The following is a 21,148-nucleotide window of genomic DNA, read 5'->3' as shown; positions in this document are numbered from 1 at the left end:
ATCATTTCATCAAATTGAATCATCATAAATTTGTATCATGATGTACTGTTGCGTGATGCATCATCACATGCTTAATTATTACATGTTTTCTGACTAGTGCAGTGACACAGTCGATTTTGTTTGTTGCTGTCTGGGACCCAGACCACCTCCGAATGTGGCTTCACTGATTAAGTCACATTTGACCGTGTTCCCACCTGTACTTAGTGCTGAGCGCTGATGATCAGATCGCCCAGGATGCTTATTGATATGTTTTGATTTGTCTGTACTGAAGAAAGCTGAACTGATAGTTATCTAGAAATACAAGTCCTTTGCTGCCTCGGAGATTCTGCCTCACAGATCCTGGAGCAACAGTCACTGATGTAGACACAGCAGTTCAGACATATTTCTCAGTTTATTGAAGGACAAACATGAGTAAATATCCACGGTTCAAGAGTGTTGTGTAGCTTAAATGATTGGAAGATGGGATTTCAGGAAGCCAAGTTGGCGGAGTGTGATAGGATCGCTTTGACGGGTGATGGAAAATTACTGTACAGGATAGCTTTATGAAAAACAGAGATAAGTTTCAAGGATTTAACTGAAACTAGCCAAAACAAATAGCAAGCATGCCAAACAAATCTCACTCATTTATGGACCTCTCTTTGTGAACAAGTCTGAGTTAAGTCTCTGAGAAATCTCCCACAGGAGAGTGTGATGGTCAGGTGTTCACATACTTTTGCCCATGTAGTGCATCTGTTCTTGAGTAATTCTGTATGTAGAAAAAGGTGGTGCTGAGCTTCTAAACAATGACATTTACATTACTGACGTTTCTTTTCACCATTGCTGGGGTAGTGTACTGCTTTGATTTTTTTTTGTCCATTTTTTTTTTCTCCGTTGCTCCTGGCATTCCAAAGAAAGAAAGAAAGGATTCCGATTTGACTGTAAGCCTCAATGCATTTAACAGCATGTTAATGGTTATCTTAGTGCTACACTAAGACTGTCAGCTACAGCTTAGACCGTGAACTGGTTCACATCATAATTCAGTTAAATGTTTCAAAATTAACTTACAAATGTCAAGAGCAAAACAAGCATAAATATTCATACAGTATTTCTGTACATTACAAGCTGTACATTTGACATCTGAAGACATAAATGCAGGAACAGGACAAACCTCCTGAAGTTGTTCAATAATATTATACAGTACTGTGCAAAAGTCTTAGGCACATGTAAAGAAATGTTGTAGACCAAAAATGACTTAAAAATAATGAAATGAAATGTTTCAACATTAAAAAAAAATACTATAAACAGGAAGCATAATAAATGAAACAAAGTCAGTATTTTGTGTGAGACGACCCATCTCATCTCATTATCTCTAGCCACTTTATCCTGTTCTACAGGGTCGCAGGCAAGCTGGAGCCTATCCCAGCTGACTACAGGCGAAAGGCGGGGTACACCCTGGACAAGTCGCCAGGTCATCACAGGGCTGACACATAGACAACCATTCACACTCACATCTACGGTCAATTTAGAGTCACCAGTTAACCTAACCTGCATGTCTTTGGACTGTGGGGGAAACCGGGGAAACCGGAGCACCCGGAGGAAACCCACGCGGACACGGGGAGAACATGCAAACTCCGCACAGAAAGGCCCTCGCCGGCCACGGGGCTCGAACCCGGACCTTCTTGCTGTGAGGCGACAGCGATAACCACTACACCACCGTGCCGCCCAATGTAGAAGTCATAAAATAGAAATCTATAACAAAGTCTGTATGAAAAAAAATAGAGGGCCAAAGACTTTTGCACAGTACTGTATTTCTGTATAACATCACATCAGGTGGACTGTTGGCCGAATTCGTATGGCTGTAAAAACTCCCAACTCTCCATCACACTGTTAGTGTTTGAGACAGATCAGGTTATGGGGAACACATCTCGAAAGCATTACACAGTACAACACTTGTATAATTTGTAATAATGTTTTAAAAGTTCAGAGATGGTGTCTGAAGTGCATCTTAATTATCTCAGTTATTTCGTTATGTTTTAGTATTATTTTCAATAGTATGTCTGGTTTCAGTAACCTGAGAGAAGTGATTTTCCTACAGGCATGCATTTATGGGTTGTTGTTTAACACGTAGCATCAGAAAGTCAAAATAAAATTTCAACATTTTTAAAACCAAGGTCTCACAATCATATTTATAATTAGTCACGATCATTTAGTTCTGTCTGTTTTTAAATGGTCTTCTCACATGGAAAATTAAATTGTGAAACTTATTTCTACTTTCATGATTGTATAAAATGGTATTTATTGATGAATTAAAGGGTAATGGAATTCCTGCGGTGCATTATTATAAATAATAATAATCACACTGAGTTAACAGTATGCCTTAAAGAAATTTGAGAGACAGAAGAAAGTAAGTAAGAATATTAAACATAGAGCTGCATTGTTCTCGTATTACTGTGCAGTAATGGGTTTCATCATTCACACTTAATCAGCTAGAAAAACAAAATTCAAGCTCAAAAGCATTATTTTCTTCCACTTCAAATCCACTGTGGAAGAATGTAATCACTACGCTGCCTACAATTACCCCCTCCCCCCCAAAAAAAAAAAAACCCGAGGAAGATTAAGTGCCAAATTGTACACAGAGAATAGCTTAAAATAACTGGGATGGATGGAAGGATGATGGCAGCAGATCAGGAAACCATAAAGTATTCCACAATGAGCAGATGGACAGTACTAAATAATATCAGGTGTTCTTAAAGAGAAAGCTGCATTTAGTACAAATTATAAAGGGAGATTTCACATTTAAAAATATTGCATAATACATGTCAAAGAGAAAACATGCCAAAATGATGACATATGGCAAATAACTGAAATCCTCCAACCAGGGGTGCAGATCCGATGTCAGGATTGGTGGGGACACAAAAGTGATTTTTTTTTTTTGCCCATATGCAACTCATACCATGCAACCATAAATCACAACTTCGTAGAGGCTCGCCACATCATTCAAAAAGTACTGCACAGGGAATCATTTGTCTGAAAATACATTTGTTTGTACAATTTTGAATAATTTAGGGGATTTTTATTGGGGGGGGACAATTCATGTTTTTCAGAAATTGGGTGGGGTGGGGTCATGTCCCCCCCCCCGGGATCTGCACCCATGCCTCCGACCAACAGTGAAGGACACTGAATTAAAGCAAAAAAAAAAAATTGGGCCTACAATCTCACTGTGCTGAAGACTCGTCCAATATGTTTCGCAACAAATTTCTTCCAAATCCACAAAACTCCTGGAGACTGGATTAGTGCACTCCCATGAAACCTGCACAAAGCTTTGCGAGAACTCGGAGTTGACTACTGTACTGTGGGCCCCGTTCAGCTCTGATACAGATTTGTCTGGAAGGCTGGTGTGCAACTTGAGCAGGCTCTGATTTCTGTGCAACACCACTCAGCCAACACGTCCATCATGAGCCACGCTCGTCTTTTTCAGCTCTAGTTACTCTAGATAATGTAGAAACATTTAATTTCAATATTTTTGAACACATCTTTGCTTTACAGCAAGTACTATACATCATCCTTCATAAAACATACGGTATTTCTCTGGTCGCCCACATCACACAGCTCACTCTGCCTTCCTAACAATTCTGCCCGTTATTTTATTTCATTCTCAGGATGAAGGCTGCCAAATGTTTAGAGATTTAAAAAAAAAAAATCAATCACACATTCATTGGTGAGGATGTGGCGCTACCCTGAGTATATACAAGAGAGAAATTAAGACATTTTAGATATTATATTTATATTCACTGTAATAAATGAGTCCACCCCCTTTGAAAAGGAACATTTTAAACAATATCTCAATGAACACAAAGAATTTCCAAAATGTTGACAAGACAGAGTTTAATATAACATCTGTTTAACTTATAACGTGAAAGTAAGGTTAATAATATAACTTAGATTACACATTTTTTTCAGTTTTACTCAAATTAGGGTGGTGCAAAAATGAGTACACCCCACAACAAAAACTACTACATCTAGTACTTTGTATGGCCTCCATGATTTTTAATGACAGCACCAAGTCTTCTAGGCATGGAATGAACAAGTTGGCGACATCAATCTTTTTCCATTCTTCCATCAACAATGACCTCTTTTAGTGACTGGATGCTGGACGGAGAGTGATGGTCAACTTGTCTCTTCAGAATTCCCCAAAGAAAAGAATTTCTTTACACCACAAAGGTGAAGGCTAGAAGATCAGCAAAGCTTTACTTATCAGTCAGAATACTGTAGCAAAAGTGGTACAAAAATTGAAGAAAGCTGGAACTGCAGCCATCTCACAGAGACGTCCAGGTTGTCCATGGAAGTTAACACCTTGACAGGAGCGTCTTCTGATGAGAAGGGTTGAAGAAAATTGGCATGCAAGTTCACTGCAGTTATCTAAAGAAGTAGAAAGCCAAACTGGGGTGACTATTTTCCTTGACACAATACGGCGTACGCTGCAGAGAAATGGCATGCATGGATGCCGTCCACAAAAGAAGCCTCTCCTAAAGCCCAGGCACAAAAAAGCCCGCCTAGAGTTTGCCAGGGCCCATGCTGACAAAGATGAAGACTACTGGGACTCCATACTCTGATGAGACCGAGATAAATGTTTTTGGAAGTGATGGCTTCGAACTGTATGGTGTCGCAAAGGTGAGGAATACAAAGAAAAATGCATGGTGCCTACAGTGAAACATGGTGGTGGCAGTGTCCTTATGTGGGGCTGCATGAGTGCTGCATTTCATTGATGGCATCATGAATTCACAGATGTATTGCACTGAAAGAGAAGATGCTACCATCACTCCATGCCCTTGGTCGCTGTGCACTTTTCCAACATGACTAAACACACATCTAACGCCACTGCTGGATTTCTGAAGAAGAACAGGGTGAAAGTGATTCAGTGGCCAAGTATGTCTCCTGATCTGAACCCAATCGAACACCTATGGGGAATTCTGAAGAGACAAGTTGAGCATCACTCTCCATCCAGCATCCAGTCACTAAAAGAGGTCATTGTTGAAGAATGGAAAAAGATTGATGTTGCAAAATGTTGCCAACTTGTTCATTCCATGCCTAGAAGACTTGGTGCAGTCATTAAAAATCACGGAGGCCATGCAAAGTACTAGATGTAGTGTTTTTTGTTGTGGGGTGCACTCATTTTTGCACCACCCTAATTTGAGTAAAACTGAAAAAAATGTGTAATCTAAGTTATATTATTAACCTTACTTTCACGTTATAAGTTAAACAGATGTTATATTAAACTTTGTCTTGTCAACATTTTGGAAATTCTTTGTGTTCATTGAGATATTGTTTAATGTGTTACTTTTCAAAGGGGGTATACTCATTTACGCTGAGCACTGTAGAAGTAATTAAATAACACTAGCAGGACAGACACAAAGCTTCCAGATTCTCACCTGTACATTTTATATATCAAATAATTTTGAGGTTCATTGTCCAGTTATTAATTTTAAATCCTGATGTTGCATCAGAGTTCAGTTAATATGAAATGGAAAACATGGAAAAACATGGAAAAACAGAAATAATCATTTCTTTCCAAATCAACTGAATGTTCCTGAGCAGATTCTTCGTGCTTCATTAAGACCAGGACTGTGTCTAATGTGTTTTCTTCCATAGGGTTTGCAAACTGCTGAGGATCTCATGACCGTCAGTTCGGCTTCTGATTGTTACGACTTATTTTTTAATCATTTTACAGACAAACCAAAGAAAACAATTAGGAAATATTTTTATTTCTCAACACATGTACACAATTCCTATATACGGCACCAATCAACAAAAATGTTCATTATTTGGTCCACAAACAAATTTCCATATTATGTATATATAAATAAACAAAATTATTCAAGTAGCGTGTTTATAAAAATGAGGACTTATTTATGACAATAGTTCAGAATGTCTAAAGTGCATTGAAAGAGTAACGTGTATTTCTGGTGCGTGCGCAGACAAGCATCATGCTGAAAGGTTATTCTTCGAGGTGCTGCTTCTCATCAGTGTGGTGTCACATGAGTAACGCAGGCAGCGGTAAATCTCCTCCGCTCTGGAGCGGCTCACACGTATACCTGCCTGCAGTGTGTCCACAGAACTGAAGAACAAGACAGAAAACATGGTTGTGTCTTTGACTTCCAGATACAACACAAGAGAACACATTAAGAACCACTGTGACACATGCAGCTGCCTCCAAAAGCACTAGAAGAGTCGTAATGGACTTTAATGTCTAACGGTTGGCTCAGAGAGAGTCACGGCTGTATGACTGTTTATGATACCTGTTGACCAGGTGTGCCACGGAGTAGAACCTGTCACACATGTAAAGGGCATTGACATAGCTCACACATGGCAGCGTGAGGTAAAACTGCAGTGCCTGCTGACGACGACCTCGGACCTCCACAGGGACGCTGATGGCCTGGCCTTTCCTCTGCTCCAGCTGTGCCAGTTGGGCCAGCAGTGTGGCGGTGTGGTCCGGACCCATGCTAAACAGAAGTCTGACCCCTGCTCTCACCAGCGCAGCCACAGTACTGTCGTAATAACGGCTGCGCTGTAACGAACGCAGCAGCTCTCCTACAGGAAAAAGAAAGTCAGGAATAAAGGAATGGGTGCTAAAAAAGGCACACCACAGTCCAGATGTTGACCCAGAAAAAGATCTCTGGTCTAATTAGTGAAGTTACCACTTGGCTTGTTCTTCCTAAAGAAGAAGCCTTTATTTACCATATATACTTCATAGTACAGTGAGCTACTTTTCTTTTCTTCGCACATCCCAACTTCTCAAGCCTCACTATGAACTGCTTACCCGGTTTAGTGCGGTCTTTCTCCACCAAGAGACACACCCGGTCAAATAAGGCCTGTAAGCTCTGCATCCTCTCCTGCAGCTGCCTGCGACTCTGGGGACTGGCCAACTCCGACTCGCTCTGCCACTCGACAGCCATACGGTTACTTACGATGAAATCACAGCTGACCAGAGAACAGATGTGCACAGCTGCGCCATGTTTTAGTCGCAGGGACGACACCACGTCTGCACCAGTGCTGATGCAACGGCTGTCCACTAGCACACACACGCAAGCTGGGGTCGGGTCGGTCGTGGTACCAGAACCATTTTCTGCAATCAGAGGAGGACTCGTACCTGCCTGGATACATGAATTTATACAAATTATAAATTAATTAAATCATATCTCAAAGCAGATCCTACTACACTGAATATAGGACATTTATTTTTAACATACATACTGTATACAACCCCAGTTCCAAAAAAGTTGGGACGCTTTGTAAACTGTAAATAAAAACGCAATGCGATAATTTGCAAATTATGGAAACCTTATATTTCATTGAAAATAGTACAAAGACAACATATCAAATGTTGAAACTGTCCAATTTTATTGTTTTGTGAAAAATATATACTCATTTTGAATTTGATGTCAGCAACACGTTTCAGAAAAGTTGGGACAGAGGCAAGTTTACCACTGTGTTGCATCACCTCTACTTTTAACAACACTCTGTAAACGTTTGGGAACTGAGGAGACCACTTGCTGTAGTTTTGAAAGAGAAATGTTGTCCCATTCTTGCCTGATATACAATTTAAGTTGCCCAACAGTTTGGGGTCTCCTATGTCGTATTTTGCGCTTCATAATGCACCAAATGTTTTAAATAGAAGACAGGTCTGGACTGCAGGCAGGCCAGTTTAGCACCTGGACTCTTTTACTAAGGAGCCATGCAGTTTTAATATGTGCAGAAAGCGGTTTGGCATTGTCTTGCTGAAAGAAGGAAGGCCTTCCCTGAAAAAGATTTTGTCTGGATGGCAGCATATCGCTCTGAAACATGTATAGATCATTCAGCATTAATTCTGTACAAGCTGCCCATGTCATGTGCACTAATGCACCCTCATATCATCACAGGTGCTGGCTTTTGAACTGCGCACTGATAACAAGCCGGATGGTCCCTCTCCTCTTTAGCCTGGAGGACGTGGTGTCCATGATTTCTAAAAAGAATTTCTACTTTTGATTCGTCAAACCTCGGGACAATTTTCCATTTCGCCTCAGTCCATCGTAAAAGAGCTCAGGCCCAGAGAAGGTGGTGGTGGTTCTGGATATTGTTTATATTTGGTTTTAACTTGCATTTGTGGATGAAGTAATGAACTATATTCACAGACGATGGTTTTCTGAAGTGTTCCTGAGCCCATACAGTGATTTCCACTACAGACACGTCTGCTTTTAATGAAGATCTGAGGCCCTGAAGATCACAGGCATCCAATGTCAGTTTTCAGCCTTGTCTCTTGCATACAGAGATTTCTCCAGATTCTCTGAATATTTTAACAATATTATATACTATAGATGATGTGATCCCCAAATCTCATCTCTCATCTCATCTCATTATCTCTAGCCGCTTTATCCTTCTACAGGGTCGCAGGCAAGCTGGAGCCTATCCCAGCTGACTACGGGCAAAAGGCGGGGTACACCCTGGACAAGTCGCCAGGTCATCACAGGGCTGACACATAGACACAGACAACCATTCACAATCACATTCACACCTACGGTCAATTTAGAGTCACCAGTTAACCTAACCTGCATGTCTTTGGACTGTGGGAGAAACCGGAGCACCCGGAGGAAACCCACGCGGACACGGGGAGAACATGCAAACTCCACACAGAAAGGCCCTCGCTGGCCACAGGGCTCGAACCCGGACCTTCTTGCGGTGAGGCGACAGCGCTAACCACTACACCACCGTGCTGCCCGATCCCCAAATCCTTTGCAATTTTACATTGAGGAACGTTATTCTTAAATTGTTGCACTGTTTGCCCACACAGTCTTTCACAGAGCAGTGAACCCCTCCCCATCTTTACTTCTGAGAGACTCCGCCTCTCTGGGATGCTCTTTTTATACCCAATCATGTTACTGACCTGTTGCCAATTAACCAAATTAGGTTGTTGTTTGTTTTTTTCACATTACACAACTTTCTCAGTCTTTTGTTACCCCGTCCCAACTTTTCTGAAACGTGTTGCTGACATCAAATTCAAAATGAGCATATATTTTTCAAAAAACAAAAATTTTTCAGTTTCAACATTTGATATTTGTACTATTTTCAATGAAATATAGGGTTTCCATTATTTGCAAATTTGCATACTATGTTTTTATTTATAGTTTGCACAGCGTCCCAACTTTTTTGGAATTGGGGTTGTAAATGCACACAGAGTTAAAATGAAAAGGTTTTGACAAAATGACTGGGAGCCTCACTTGGGTCTCGCTTCTTTGGCTCTCACTGCTTTACTCATGATGGGCCTCATTTATCAGGCTGTGACGGTCTCTTTTTTTTTGTCTTTTTAATGCAAGACATCTTTGAGAGCATATTTCTTACACTGCAGTCAAAAATCAAGTTTGTAATTAAAAAAACAAGCAGGTTTCTTTTTTGCATCACAAAACATTTTGATTGCGATTCGGTCATTCTTCGTGTCAAATGGTTAATTTGCGCTAGCAGTGCTGACGCAAATTGTTACTCTCACTCAGGATCTTTCTACTTTATTCTTCTTATTATTATTATTATCCAACATTTTTTAAGATGCTATTTCTCCCTCAGTTTTCAACCAATCACCACCAAATTTCACATGAAGAATACCCACGGGCGATTGCTCCAAGACAACGAGGGAGGCTCAGCCTCCTCTAAAAATGACGAACATCGTGTAGGATGAATTGCGCTAGGCTTATGTTATAGCCGACCTTATAACATTGCTATTTCAGATCCAGAATCATAGAAATATATGTGCTCAACCCAACTACAGTGCGAAATCATTCCGTTATAACTTTCCCCAGTTCGCCTAATGTGTGCGTGAGTTTTTCCCCCTCGACAGCGTGATGCAGCCCAGCCTCAGTGCACTTCAATGGCATTTGGGAGCTATGCGCTTTTCAGTCTCAAAATGCAAGACGATTATTGGACAAATACTGCAAAAACGCCCGCCCACGGAGTCTCACGGACTCCCAGCCTCAGTGGACTTCAATGGCATTTGGGAGCTATGCGCTTTTCAATATCAAAATACAAGACGGTTATTGGACAAATACTGCGAAAATGCCCGCCCACGGACTCCCAGCCTCACAGTGGGAGGGACATGGCAGTTTCCGCAAGGAGACTGGTGATTGGTGAAAGCGGCCGGATATTTTCTTTGATTGACAGCTCGTTTCAAATATAGACAGGCAGCGGTGAATTTCAGTTCAGTCCCATGCAGATTCGCTAGTGCTGTGGTGTATTGTAAGAGATCAGCTACATTACATTACATTACATTTCGATTTCATTCATTACATATGGTTTCTACCAGCTTTAGTTGTATATATATTTCCATTGTAAATAAAGTGTAAATATAGTGTTGTCAAGTTTGCTATCTTAGTTCCAGAAATTTCGTTTATTTGAGTGACTGAACTTGAGGGGGCTAGTCAGCTAGCAAGAAAGCTGCGCACATGTATGTTGAGCACATATATTTCTATGATTCTGGATCTGAAATAACAATGTTATAAGGTCGGCTATAACATAAGCCTAGCACAATTCATCCTACATGATGTTCGTCATTTTTAGAGGAGGCTGAGCCTCCCTCGTTGTCTTGGAGCAATCGCCCGTGGGTATTCTTCATGTGAAATTTGGTGGTGATTGGTTGAAAACTGAGGGAGAAATAGCATTGCTGATTTAATTTTGGCGAAGCCATTTGCCAGTCTTCCTTTCGAGTAAAAAATTAAAATTAAAACGAGCAGGGTAGACCAACGCCTCAAATTGACTTGGTGAAAAAGGTAGGGAATAATACTCGTTCCTTTCAGCTCTCCTGGTACGAGAAAGTGAATTGGCTAACAGCAAGTGACCCACATCAACAACAGTAAATAGGCTACTTTAGTAATATGTCATGGATGGACCAAAAATATAGAATCTATTTAAAATGTTTATGCTGAGTACAGTGGTGCTTGAAAGTTTGTGAACCCTTTAGAATTTTCTATATTTCTGCATAAATATGACCTAAAACATCATCAGATTTTCACGCAAGTCCTAAAAGTAGATAAAGAGAACCCAGTTAAACAAATGAGACACAAATATTATACTCGGTCATTTATTTATTTAGGAAAATGATCCAATATTACATATCTGTGAGTGGCAAAAGTATGTGAACCTCGAGGATTAGCAGTTAATTTGAAGGTGAAATTAGAGTCAGGTGTTTTTATAATCAATGGGATGACAATCAGGTGTGAGTGGGCACCCTGTTTTATTTAAAGAACAGGGATCTATCAAAGTCTGATCTTCACAACACGTGTTTGTGGAAGTGTATCATGGCACAAACAAAGGAGATTTCTGAGGACCTCAGAAAAAGCATTGTTGATGCTCATCAGGCTGGAAAAGGTTACAAAACCATTCTCTAATGAGTTTGGACTCCACCAATCCACAGTCAGACAGGTTGTGTACAAATGGAGGAAATTCAAGACCATTGTTACCCTCCCCAGGAGTGGTCCACCAACAAAGATCACTCCAAGAACAAGGCGTGTAAGAGTCGGCGAGGTCACAAAGGACCACAGGGTAACTTCTAAGCAACTGAAGACCTCTCTCACATTGGATCATGTTAATGTTCATGAGTCCACCATCAGGAGAACACTGAACAACAAATGGTGTGCATGGCAGGGTTGCAAGGAGAAAGCCACTGCTCTCCAAAAATAACATTGCTGCTCATCTGCAGTTTGATAAAGATCACGTGGACAAGCCAGAAGGCTATTGGAAAAATGTTTGTGGATGGATGAGACCAAAATAGAACTTTTTGGTTTAAATGAGAAGCGTTATAGTTGGAGAAAGGAAAACACTGCATTCCAGCATAAGAACCTTATCCCATCTGTGAAACATGGTGGTGGTAGATTCATGGTTTGGGCCTGTTTTGCTGCATCTGGGCCAGGATGGCTTGCCATCATTGATGGAACAATGAATTCTGAATTATACCAGCGAATTCTAAAGGAAAATATCAGGACATCTGTCCATGAACTGAATCTCAAGAGAAGGTGGGTCATGCAGCAAGACAACAACCCTAAGCACACAAGTCGTTCTACCAAAGAATAGTTAAAGAAGAATAAAGTGAATGTTTTGGAATGGCCAAGTCAAAGTCCTGACCTTAATCCAGTGGAAATGTTGTGGAAGGACCTGAAGCGAGCAGTTCATGTGAGGAAACCCACCAACATCCCAGAGTTGAAGCTGTTCTGTACGGAGCAACGGGCTAAAATTCTTCCAAGCCGGTGTGCAGAACTGATCAACATTTACCACAAATGTTTAGTTGCAGTTATTGCTGCACAAGGGGGTCACACCAGATACTGAAAGCAAAGGTTCACATACTTTTGCCACTCACAGATAATTTAATATTGGATCATTTTTCTCAATAAATAAATGACCAAGTATAATATTTTTGTCTCATTTGTTTAACTGGGTTCTCTTTATCTACTTTTAGGACTTGCGTGAAAATCTGATGATGTTTTCGGTCATATTTATGCAGAAATATAGAAAATTCTAAAGGGTTCACAAACTTTCAAGCACCACTGTATATTATATTGGAATATATATTTTTCTGGATATGAATTAAACACAGCTACAATTTGGAAAACATTTTTAACCAAAAACACAGCTGAGAACATTTCACACTACAGACCTGGATTAAAAGTGAAGGGTTATCAAAATTGTCAATAAAACATTTCTCAGTCAAAATAAGTAAAATATCGGGAAAGTGTGTTTGAATGAAATGTGTGGCACCCAGCTCTATGTTTGGCTCCCCAAGGTCAGTGCTTGTGCCTATTCCGGAACACTCTGCTGTTACTGCTGAGGTTCCTGACAAAGAGCTGCTTTCAATAATGATCAATTTTTAAACAACATGCCACAATTTTAAAATAAAAAATATTAAAATATACACCCCCCCAACACCACCATCATGTATATTGGACAGTAGGCTAATGGGCCAAAAGAACCTGTTATTTCACAGTTTGTGACCCTGCCAACAATCAGCCAGATCAGAGGCAAGAGTATGGGCAAAATTGATGTGTTTTTTCTTTTAAAATCTGGAAATATCGTAACCGACCAGCCTCCCCTGTTTGAAAGACTACCGGCCGCCACTGAGAATACCTCTGGGCTGATTGATGTTGCTATGACTTTTGGTGCCGGGAGGTTCCAAGGTTGTCATAGCCAAGGGGTGGCAGTGGGGATAAGCTCCCACTGTCTATAAAAAAAGCTCCTCATGGAGTGCATCTCAAATAGCCTCTGACAACCAAGTCCAGCTCCTAGCCTGCAAGTGTGGCTTAGATACAAGCCTGGCGGAACTGCTACTACTGATAGGAGAAGGGGCGGAGGCTAGACATACCACCTACCATAGAACAGTTCAGCACAGCCATCAACTGCCTTGCTAGTGGGAAGGCCTCCGGGAGTGACGGCATCCCATCAGAAGTCTTGAGCGTGAAATCTGCACTGCACCAACCCCTGTATGAACTCGTCTGCTTCTGCTGGGAACAGGGACACATCCCCCAGGACATGCGTGATGCTAATATCGTCACTTTGCACAAGAACAAAGGAGACCAGAGCGACTGCAACAACTATAGGGGAATCTCCCTCCTTAGCATTGTCGGGAAGGCATTCGCCCGTGTTGCCGTGGCGCGCCTGCAAACCTTAGCCTCCCGTGTCTACCCAGAGTCCCAGTGTGGCTTCCAAGGTGGCTGGTCAACTGTGGATATGATCTTCTTGCTAGACCAGCTGTAGGAGAAGCATCAAGAACAGGAAATACCACTCTTCATCGCCTTCATCGACTTGACAAAGGCGTTTGACCTGGTCAGCCAGAGCGGACTCTTCAGACTACTGCAGAAGATCGGTTGTCCTTCCCAACTGCTCATGGTTGTCACTTCGTTCCATGAAAACATGCACAGCACAGTTTGCTTCAATGGTGCAACGTCTGAGGCCTTCCTGGTCAGCAGTGGAGTAAAGCAAGGTTGTGTCCTTGCGCCGACGCTCTTTGGCAACTTCTTCTCCATGCTCCTCCAGTATGCCTTCAAGGATTGCAGCGAGGGTGTCTACATTCACTCCCGGGGTGATGGCAAGCTTTTCAACATCACCCACCTTTGTGCCAAGACATCCGTGAGATGCTGTTTGCTGATGACGCAGCCTTGACATCACACACTGAAGACGGTCTGCAGCAGCTTGTCAGTCACCTCTCCCACGCCTGTAAGGAGTCTGGATTGACCATCAGTCTGAAGAAGACAAAAATCATGGCACAAGGCACATTCGCTCCTCTAAACATCGCCATCGATGGGCACAGCCTGGAAGTTGTTGAGAGCTTCACGTACCTTGGGTCCACTGTCTCCAGTTCGCTCTTCATTGATGCAGAGGTGAACAATAGGATCGCCAAGGCAGCAGTAGTTATGGCTAAGCTAAACCAGAGGTTTTGGAAAAAACCCAGCCTCACCAAGACCACCAAACTGCGAGTCTACCAGGCCTGTGTGCAAAGCACACTCCTCTACAGTAGCGAGGCATGGACCACATAGCCAGCCACGAGAGGAAACTAAACAGCTTCCACCTAAGGTACCTCAGATGTATTCTACATATCCAATGGCAGGACAAGGTGCCCAACACAGAGGTCTTGAAGTGCGCCAAGATGAGCAGCATGTTCGCCATTCTCAGTGAGAGGCGTCTTCATTGGCTTGGCTACGTCAGGAGAATGGACTCTGGCCGCATTCCCAAAGACTTGATATACGGCGAGCTGGCAGAGGGTTCACGACGGGCGGGACAACCACGCCTGCACTACAACAACGATAGGGACAAGGCACTGAGTGAACTGTACTGCACCATCAGCGACCAACAGACAGCCCATCCAGAGGGACTTCTCATCATAGCTGGGGATTTCAACCACGCAAATCTCAAAACAGTGTTTCCTCAGTTACATCAACACATTGACTTTGCAACACGGGGAAACAACACACTGGACCAGGTTTACACTACACTGAGAACAGCATACAAGGCCTCACCCCTCCCCCATCTCGGTGCTTCAGACCACATCACTGTTATGCTAATGCCAGCATACAGGCCGAAGGTCGAAGTTACCAGACCGGTCCAGAAGCAGGTACGGGTGTGGCCAGAGGGTGCTTCCTCAGCACTTCAGGACTGCTTTAACATCACAGACTGGGACATGTTTAAGCAGGCAGCCACTTACAACCACCAGATCAACATCCAGGAATATTCAGACACTGTTACAGCCTACATTAGAAAATGCACTGATGATGTCACGGACACTAAGACCATCACAGTACGGGCCAACCAGAAACCATGGCTGACGGGGGAAGTCTATCGGTTACTGAAAGCCCGGAATGCTGCTTTCAGAGCAGGTGATGAGGCTGGTCTGAAATCAGCAAGAGCCAACTTGTCCCGTGGCATCAGACTAGCAAAGAAGCAGTACAGTAGCAGGATAGCCCATCATTTCACTGACAGCAGAGACACAAGGAGCCTGTGGCAGGGAATACAGACCATCACGGACTATAAACCTCAACCACAGAACTGTGACAAGGACATCACTCTGCTGAACAGTCTAAACAACTTCTTTGGACGGTTTGAAGCCAACAACAGCATGCCTGCACAGAAGACACCACCCCTTCCGGATGACCAGGTGCTGTCCCTGTCTCCAGCCAGTGTGAGGAGATCCCTCTCCAGGATCAACACCCGCAAAGCTGTAGGACCTGACAACATTCCAGGTCGTGTGCTAAAGGACCGTGCAGAGGAGCTCACAGAAGTGCTCACAGACATCTTCAACACCTCCCTGAGCCAAGCTGTTGTCCCCACCTGCTTCAGGAGCACCACCATCATCCCTGTTCCAAAGAAGGCCTCTCCATCCTGCTTCAACGACTACCGCCCTGTGGCACTGACCCCCATCATTATGAAGTGCTTCGAGCGGTTAGTTATGCAGCACATCAAACCCATCCATCCTCCCTCCCTCCATGGGCCTGTACCAATTTGCATATCGGGCCAATCGGTCCACTGATGATGCAATCTCCACCGCTCTCCACTCAGCTCTCACTCACCTGGACACTAAGGACTCTTACATGCAGATGCTGTTCTTAGACTTTAGTTCAGCATTTAACACAATCATCCCCCAGCAGCTGATTCAGAAACTGGACTGTCTAGGACTAAACACCTCCCTCTGCAACTGGTTGCTGGACTTCCTGACCGGAAGACCACAGGCAGTCCGGGTCGGCGGGAACACATCCAGCACCATCATACTGAACACAGGGGCCCCTCAAGGATGTGTGCTCAGCCCCCTTCTCTTCACCCTGCTGACCCACGACTGCAGACCAACACACAACAGCAACCTCTTCATCAAGTTTGCGGATGACACGACTGTGGTGGGACTCATTAACAACAATGATGAGTCATACTACAGGGACGAGGTGAGCCAACTGGCTGTGTGGTGCAGAGACAGTAATCTCCCTCTTAATGTGGAGAAGACGAAGGAGATGGTTGTCGACTTCCGGACAGCCTCCACCCAGAATCCTCCACTGACCATCAATGGTGCCGCTGTGGAGAGAGTGAGCAGCACCAAGTTCCTGGGTGTGTATACCTCACCGAGGATCTCTCCTGGAGCAGCAACACCACATCGCTGGCCAGGAAAGCTCAGCAGCGCCTGTACTTCCTCCGCAGACTGAAAAGAGCTAGAGCACCAGCCACTATCATGCAGACCTTCTACCGTGGAACCATTGACAGCATCCTGACCAGCTGCATCACTGTGTGGTATGGCGGCTGTACTGCATCCTGCTGGAAGACCCTGCAGCGCATAGTGAGAGCAGCTGAGAAGATCATCGGTGTCCCCCTACCCTCACTTCAGGATATTTACAACACGCCTGGCCCGCAGAGCACTCAGCATTGCGGGCGACTCCACCCATCCCAACCACCACTTCTTCAGCCTCCTGCCTTCTGGGAGGAGAATGAGAAGCCTCCAGGCGAGAACCAGCAGACTGAGAGACAGCTTCATCCACCAAGCCGTCAGGACGCTGAACTCCCTCCCAGGCCAGTACCCCCTTCCTTTAATACACAAACCAAATGTCACCAACCACTTTAACGAACTGTAACGAAATTCAATTGCACTATGTTAAAACTGTTTACAATACTGTCTACATGTTTTGTTAAGTTAATTGCACTATATAAAAACTGTTTAGAACACTGTTTACATTTTATACATGTCTGCCATATTTATACTTACACTGAAAATTCTGCTCATACTGCCATATTTATTTATTTATACTGATAATTACTATACTGTCAGACTGCTGTTCCCGTTTACATTGTTCATTCTGTTTATACTGTCATCCGTCACATTTAAATTTATACCGTTAATTCTGTTCACACTGCCACATTTGCACTTTCTGGATTGCCACTGTCTTTTCTTAGATAGCTTTAGCTTGTGTGTGTAAATAACCCCCCGGTTTTTTTCCCCTCTTTTTAAAGTTTATATCTTGTACCTATATTTTATATTTCATGTTTATTACTGTTTGCACCGCGGATAAGAGGGAAATGCAATTTCAATTCTCTGTATGTCCTGCACATATGGCATTACTGACAATGAAGTGAACTTGAACAAAGATGTCTGCAAGAAAGACATGAAACTGTGCACCATCAACGTCACCACCTGGGAACGATGTGCAGATGACCGTGCAGCTTGGCACCTTGCCGTCAAAAAGGGTGTACAGAGCAGAGGAGAAAAGAAATGAAAACCTTGAGAACACGAGAGTGAGAAGGAAGGAGAGAAAATTACACCCTCAGCAGATATCGCCATTCATCTGCAGCAAATGTAGCAGAGACTGTCATTCACGGATTGGACTGCACAGCCACTTGCGAAGATGCAGATAAAAACATATCTGGATGCTATACCATCGTCTCTCGTAGACAGAAGGATGCCAAAGAGGATCACTGATCCAGAATGATCCATGAAAAACCAGATTTTTTTTTTTCAATCACTTATAACTCTGTCAATTTTCATGATTTTTTTCAAACAGTTTTCATCTCCTGCTGGCCGAAAGACCCGAAGGGGGATTATGTCGTGGCAATGTCCGTCCATCCATCAAATTATACTTTGACAATTTCATGAGAGTATGTTGTCCTTTTGAAATCAACTCCTCTCACAATTCGTGGAGGAATTTCACAAAACTTGACAAGAGGCATTGTTATATACGCGTATGTACTATGCATATTGTAGTTTCATTAAGTTCGGTCACATTTTACCAGAGTTACTGTCCTTAATTAACAAAATTATACTTCTACAATTTCATGAGTGTGTGTTTTCCTTCTGAAATCAACTCCTCTCAATTTGTGGAGGAATTTCACCAAACTTGGCAAAAGGCCTTGTTATATGTCGGTAGTACGCATAACGTTATTTTGTTCAATTCCGTTGCATTTTACCAGAGTTGTGGCCCTTGATTAACAACCTTGTACTTTCTCAATTTCATGAAGGTGTGCTAGCCTTCTGACATCAACTCCCCTCACAATTTTTGGATGAATTTCTCAAAGCTTGGCAAATGGCCTTGTTATATGACGGTAATACGCATATCGTGATTTAATTTTGTTTGTGAAAATTTTACCAGAGTTTTGACCCTTGATTAAATAACTTGTACTTTGACAATTTCATCAAGGTGTGCTTGCTTTCTGAAATCAACTTCTCTCAGAATTTTTTATTATCCCCCACTGGCCAAAAGGCCCGAAGGGGGATTATGTCATGGCGATGTCCGTCCGTCCGTCCCAGGAAGGGTACTCACCTTCTGAAAATCAACTCCTTTCACAATTTTTGGAGGAATTTCACGAAACTTGACAGGATTCTTTGTTACATGTCGGTAATACGCAGATTGCAATTTTGTTCAATTCAGTCACATTTTACCAGAGTTATGGTATAGTTGCCAGCGGAGGATATTGTGCTTTCAGAGCACTCGTTTTTATTTTGTTCAGGGCGGCAGGGCGCAACTTTTCCTTGACCTTCAATTGACAAAGGTCAGTTAGCACAAATTACTGTGACTTTAGTCACAGTCTCTATCTAGTTTTAGTTACAACCTGAACTGGATGTAATGGGCGGGATTTACACTGACGTATGAGAGAAGACTTTCAGTTGATGGGTTTGATTTCGATCGACAGCATGACGACACCCACAATTTCCTCGCTTCCAATGTGGAGACGAGACACATTATTGCGTGCTGAGCTACGTGGCATTTTGTCGCCCTTTGTAATTGAAATACTTTTAAATGTAGCATAGCAAGATTTCTTGTATATAATTATTTCTGTTATTCATATTTCCTATTTTAAATGCCACAAAGTCTATCGCTAATTTTTTATTAAAGAATGACATGGCTGGCTATGTTAGCTCAACTTCATAAAACGGTCCTCTTTAAACTTACACATAAGACAACTAATGCAAACCTCAACGACTGACTTTCAAATCATAATTATACAAACTCATAAATCAAGACTAATATCATTAAGGCTATGTACACCCATCCACCTAGTGTTTTATACACTTCTCTAATCAGCCAATCCCATGACAGCAGCACAGTGCATAAAAAAAATCATGCAGATACAAATCAAGAGCTTCAGGTAATTAATGTTCACTTCAAACATCAGAATGGGAAAATCTGTGATCTCAAAGTGTGACTTTCACTGTGGAATGGGTGTTGGTTTGAGCCGGATGGACTGGTTTGAGTGTTTCAGAAACTGCTGATTTCCTGGGGTTTTCACACACAACAGTCTCTAGAGTTTACATAGACAGAATAGTGCGAAAAACAAAAAACACTGAGTGAGCGACAGTTCTGTGGGTGGAAACGAACACCTTGTTGATGAGCGAGGTCAGAGGAAAATGGCCAGATTGGTTCGAGCTGCCAGGAAGGACATAGTAACTCATAGCAACTCTTTACAACCGTGGTGAGCAGAAAAGCATCTCAGCATGCAACACCACATTGGGTTCCACTCCTGCAGCCAAGAAGAGGGATCTTAGAATCAACAAGTTCCTATTAAAGTGGCCGGTGAGTGTATAATTAAGCCTGCACATAAGCACTTGAACTTATTTGGAGACTTGTGGATGTCATTATATGCAAATAAGCTGTGCTGGGAACGCGTATTGCACATTATGGATGACCAATACGCGAGTACGAAGAAAACTGGTCTTTCTGAATCTTGAATATTTTAGTTTGGCTTACACAAACTTTTACATACAACTTTAATCAGAGATTGCTAAATGAGGCCAAATGATGTTAAAAACACAATTCACACGAAAGATCATTTCAGATTTTGCCAAAAGAATCTAAAACGACATGGTCCTTCTCTAGTGCTCACCTGTGTTTTAACACCCGAGGTGGACAGAGGTTCCTGAAAGTCCACCTCTTCAGACAGCAGGGCGTGGTTACTGAACCCCCGTTTGTCCCTTTCCTGTTTCTGCTGCACGTCATCCTTCCTGCTCTTCTCTCCACCTGCTCGTGTCCGAGGTGACGGATTTAAAACTGTCCCAGCTGCACCACCTGAAACAGGCGCCTCCTCAGCATGGAGCATCTTCCTCTTCTGCTCATCCTTCTCTTCTTCCTCTTCACTCGATTCCTCCACTTGGACGATTCTGGAGCGTTTGGCTTTTCTGGATTGGAAGCTTCTCGTCTCTACAGCAGTCCTGGTTTGTCTGAGATGAACTCTGCGCCGTGTGGCATACTGTCGTCTCCCATCGACATACGAGTCTTCAGGGACAATCTCTGCGCCGGCCTCCTCTTCTTCTTCTTCAGAAGCACTACCAAAGTCTTCCTCAGCTTCACTGCCATTGACCACAAAACTGTCCTCTTCATACATCTCATCCTGCTCAGGGATCTGAGGAACAAGCATCTCCCGTTAGTTATGGATTTTATTGATTTATATTTACAGACTAGGGGGAAAACAAGAAATCGCAAACCATACATACATTCAATCTACTACAAACTGACACATGGTAAACGTGTCCAAATGCAGTGATAAAACAAACTAATACACCCCCACATGACAGGGCAACATGTGTTCTCAAGATCTCCCAGGAGTAATCATATTAGGCCTAAACTAATATTTGTCCATTTTTAGTTACACTCTGCAGTGTTTAGCTTGCTCCACTCTGTCCAGTTTCTGCAGTACATCACCG

The 21,148-nt window shown here is 42.7% G+C and overlaps 1 protein-coding gene across 3 annotated transcripts in view; it reads right to left on the bottom strand.

Moving 5' to 3' along the window:
- Positions 1-5,761: 5,761 nt before the first annotated feature.
- Positions 5,762-21,148, bottom strand: part of fancm (FA complementation group M) — a 94,199-nt gene continuing 78,812 nt past the window's right edge. For all 3 annotated transcript variants that reach the window (XM_060933512.1, XM_060933511.1, XM_060933513.1), the window contains 4 exons: positions 20,332-20,847; positions 6,797-7,130; positions 6,276-6,567; positions 5,762-6,094 (listed from right to left, as the gene is read on the bottom strand). In XM_060933512.1, the coding sequence (XP_060789495.1) occupies positions 5,962-6,094; positions 6,276-6,567; positions 6,797-7,130; positions 20,332-20,847 (1,275 nt within the window). In that variant the 3' untranslated portion in view covers positions 5,762-5,961. The remainder of the gene's footprint in view (positions 6,095-6,275; positions 6,568-6,796; positions 7,131-20,331; positions 20,848-21,148) is intronic.

This window comes from Neoarius graeffei, chromosome 11 (assembly GCF_027579695.1).
Source record: "Neoarius graeffei isolate fNeoGra1 chromosome 11, fNeoGra1.pri, whole genome shotgun sequence".
NCBI classification, from domain to species: domain Eukaryota; kingdom Metazoa; phylum Chordata; class Actinopteri; order Siluriformes; family Ariidae; genus Neoarius; species Neoarius graeffei.
This window is presented reverse-complemented; position numbering and strand designations above follow the sequence as displayed.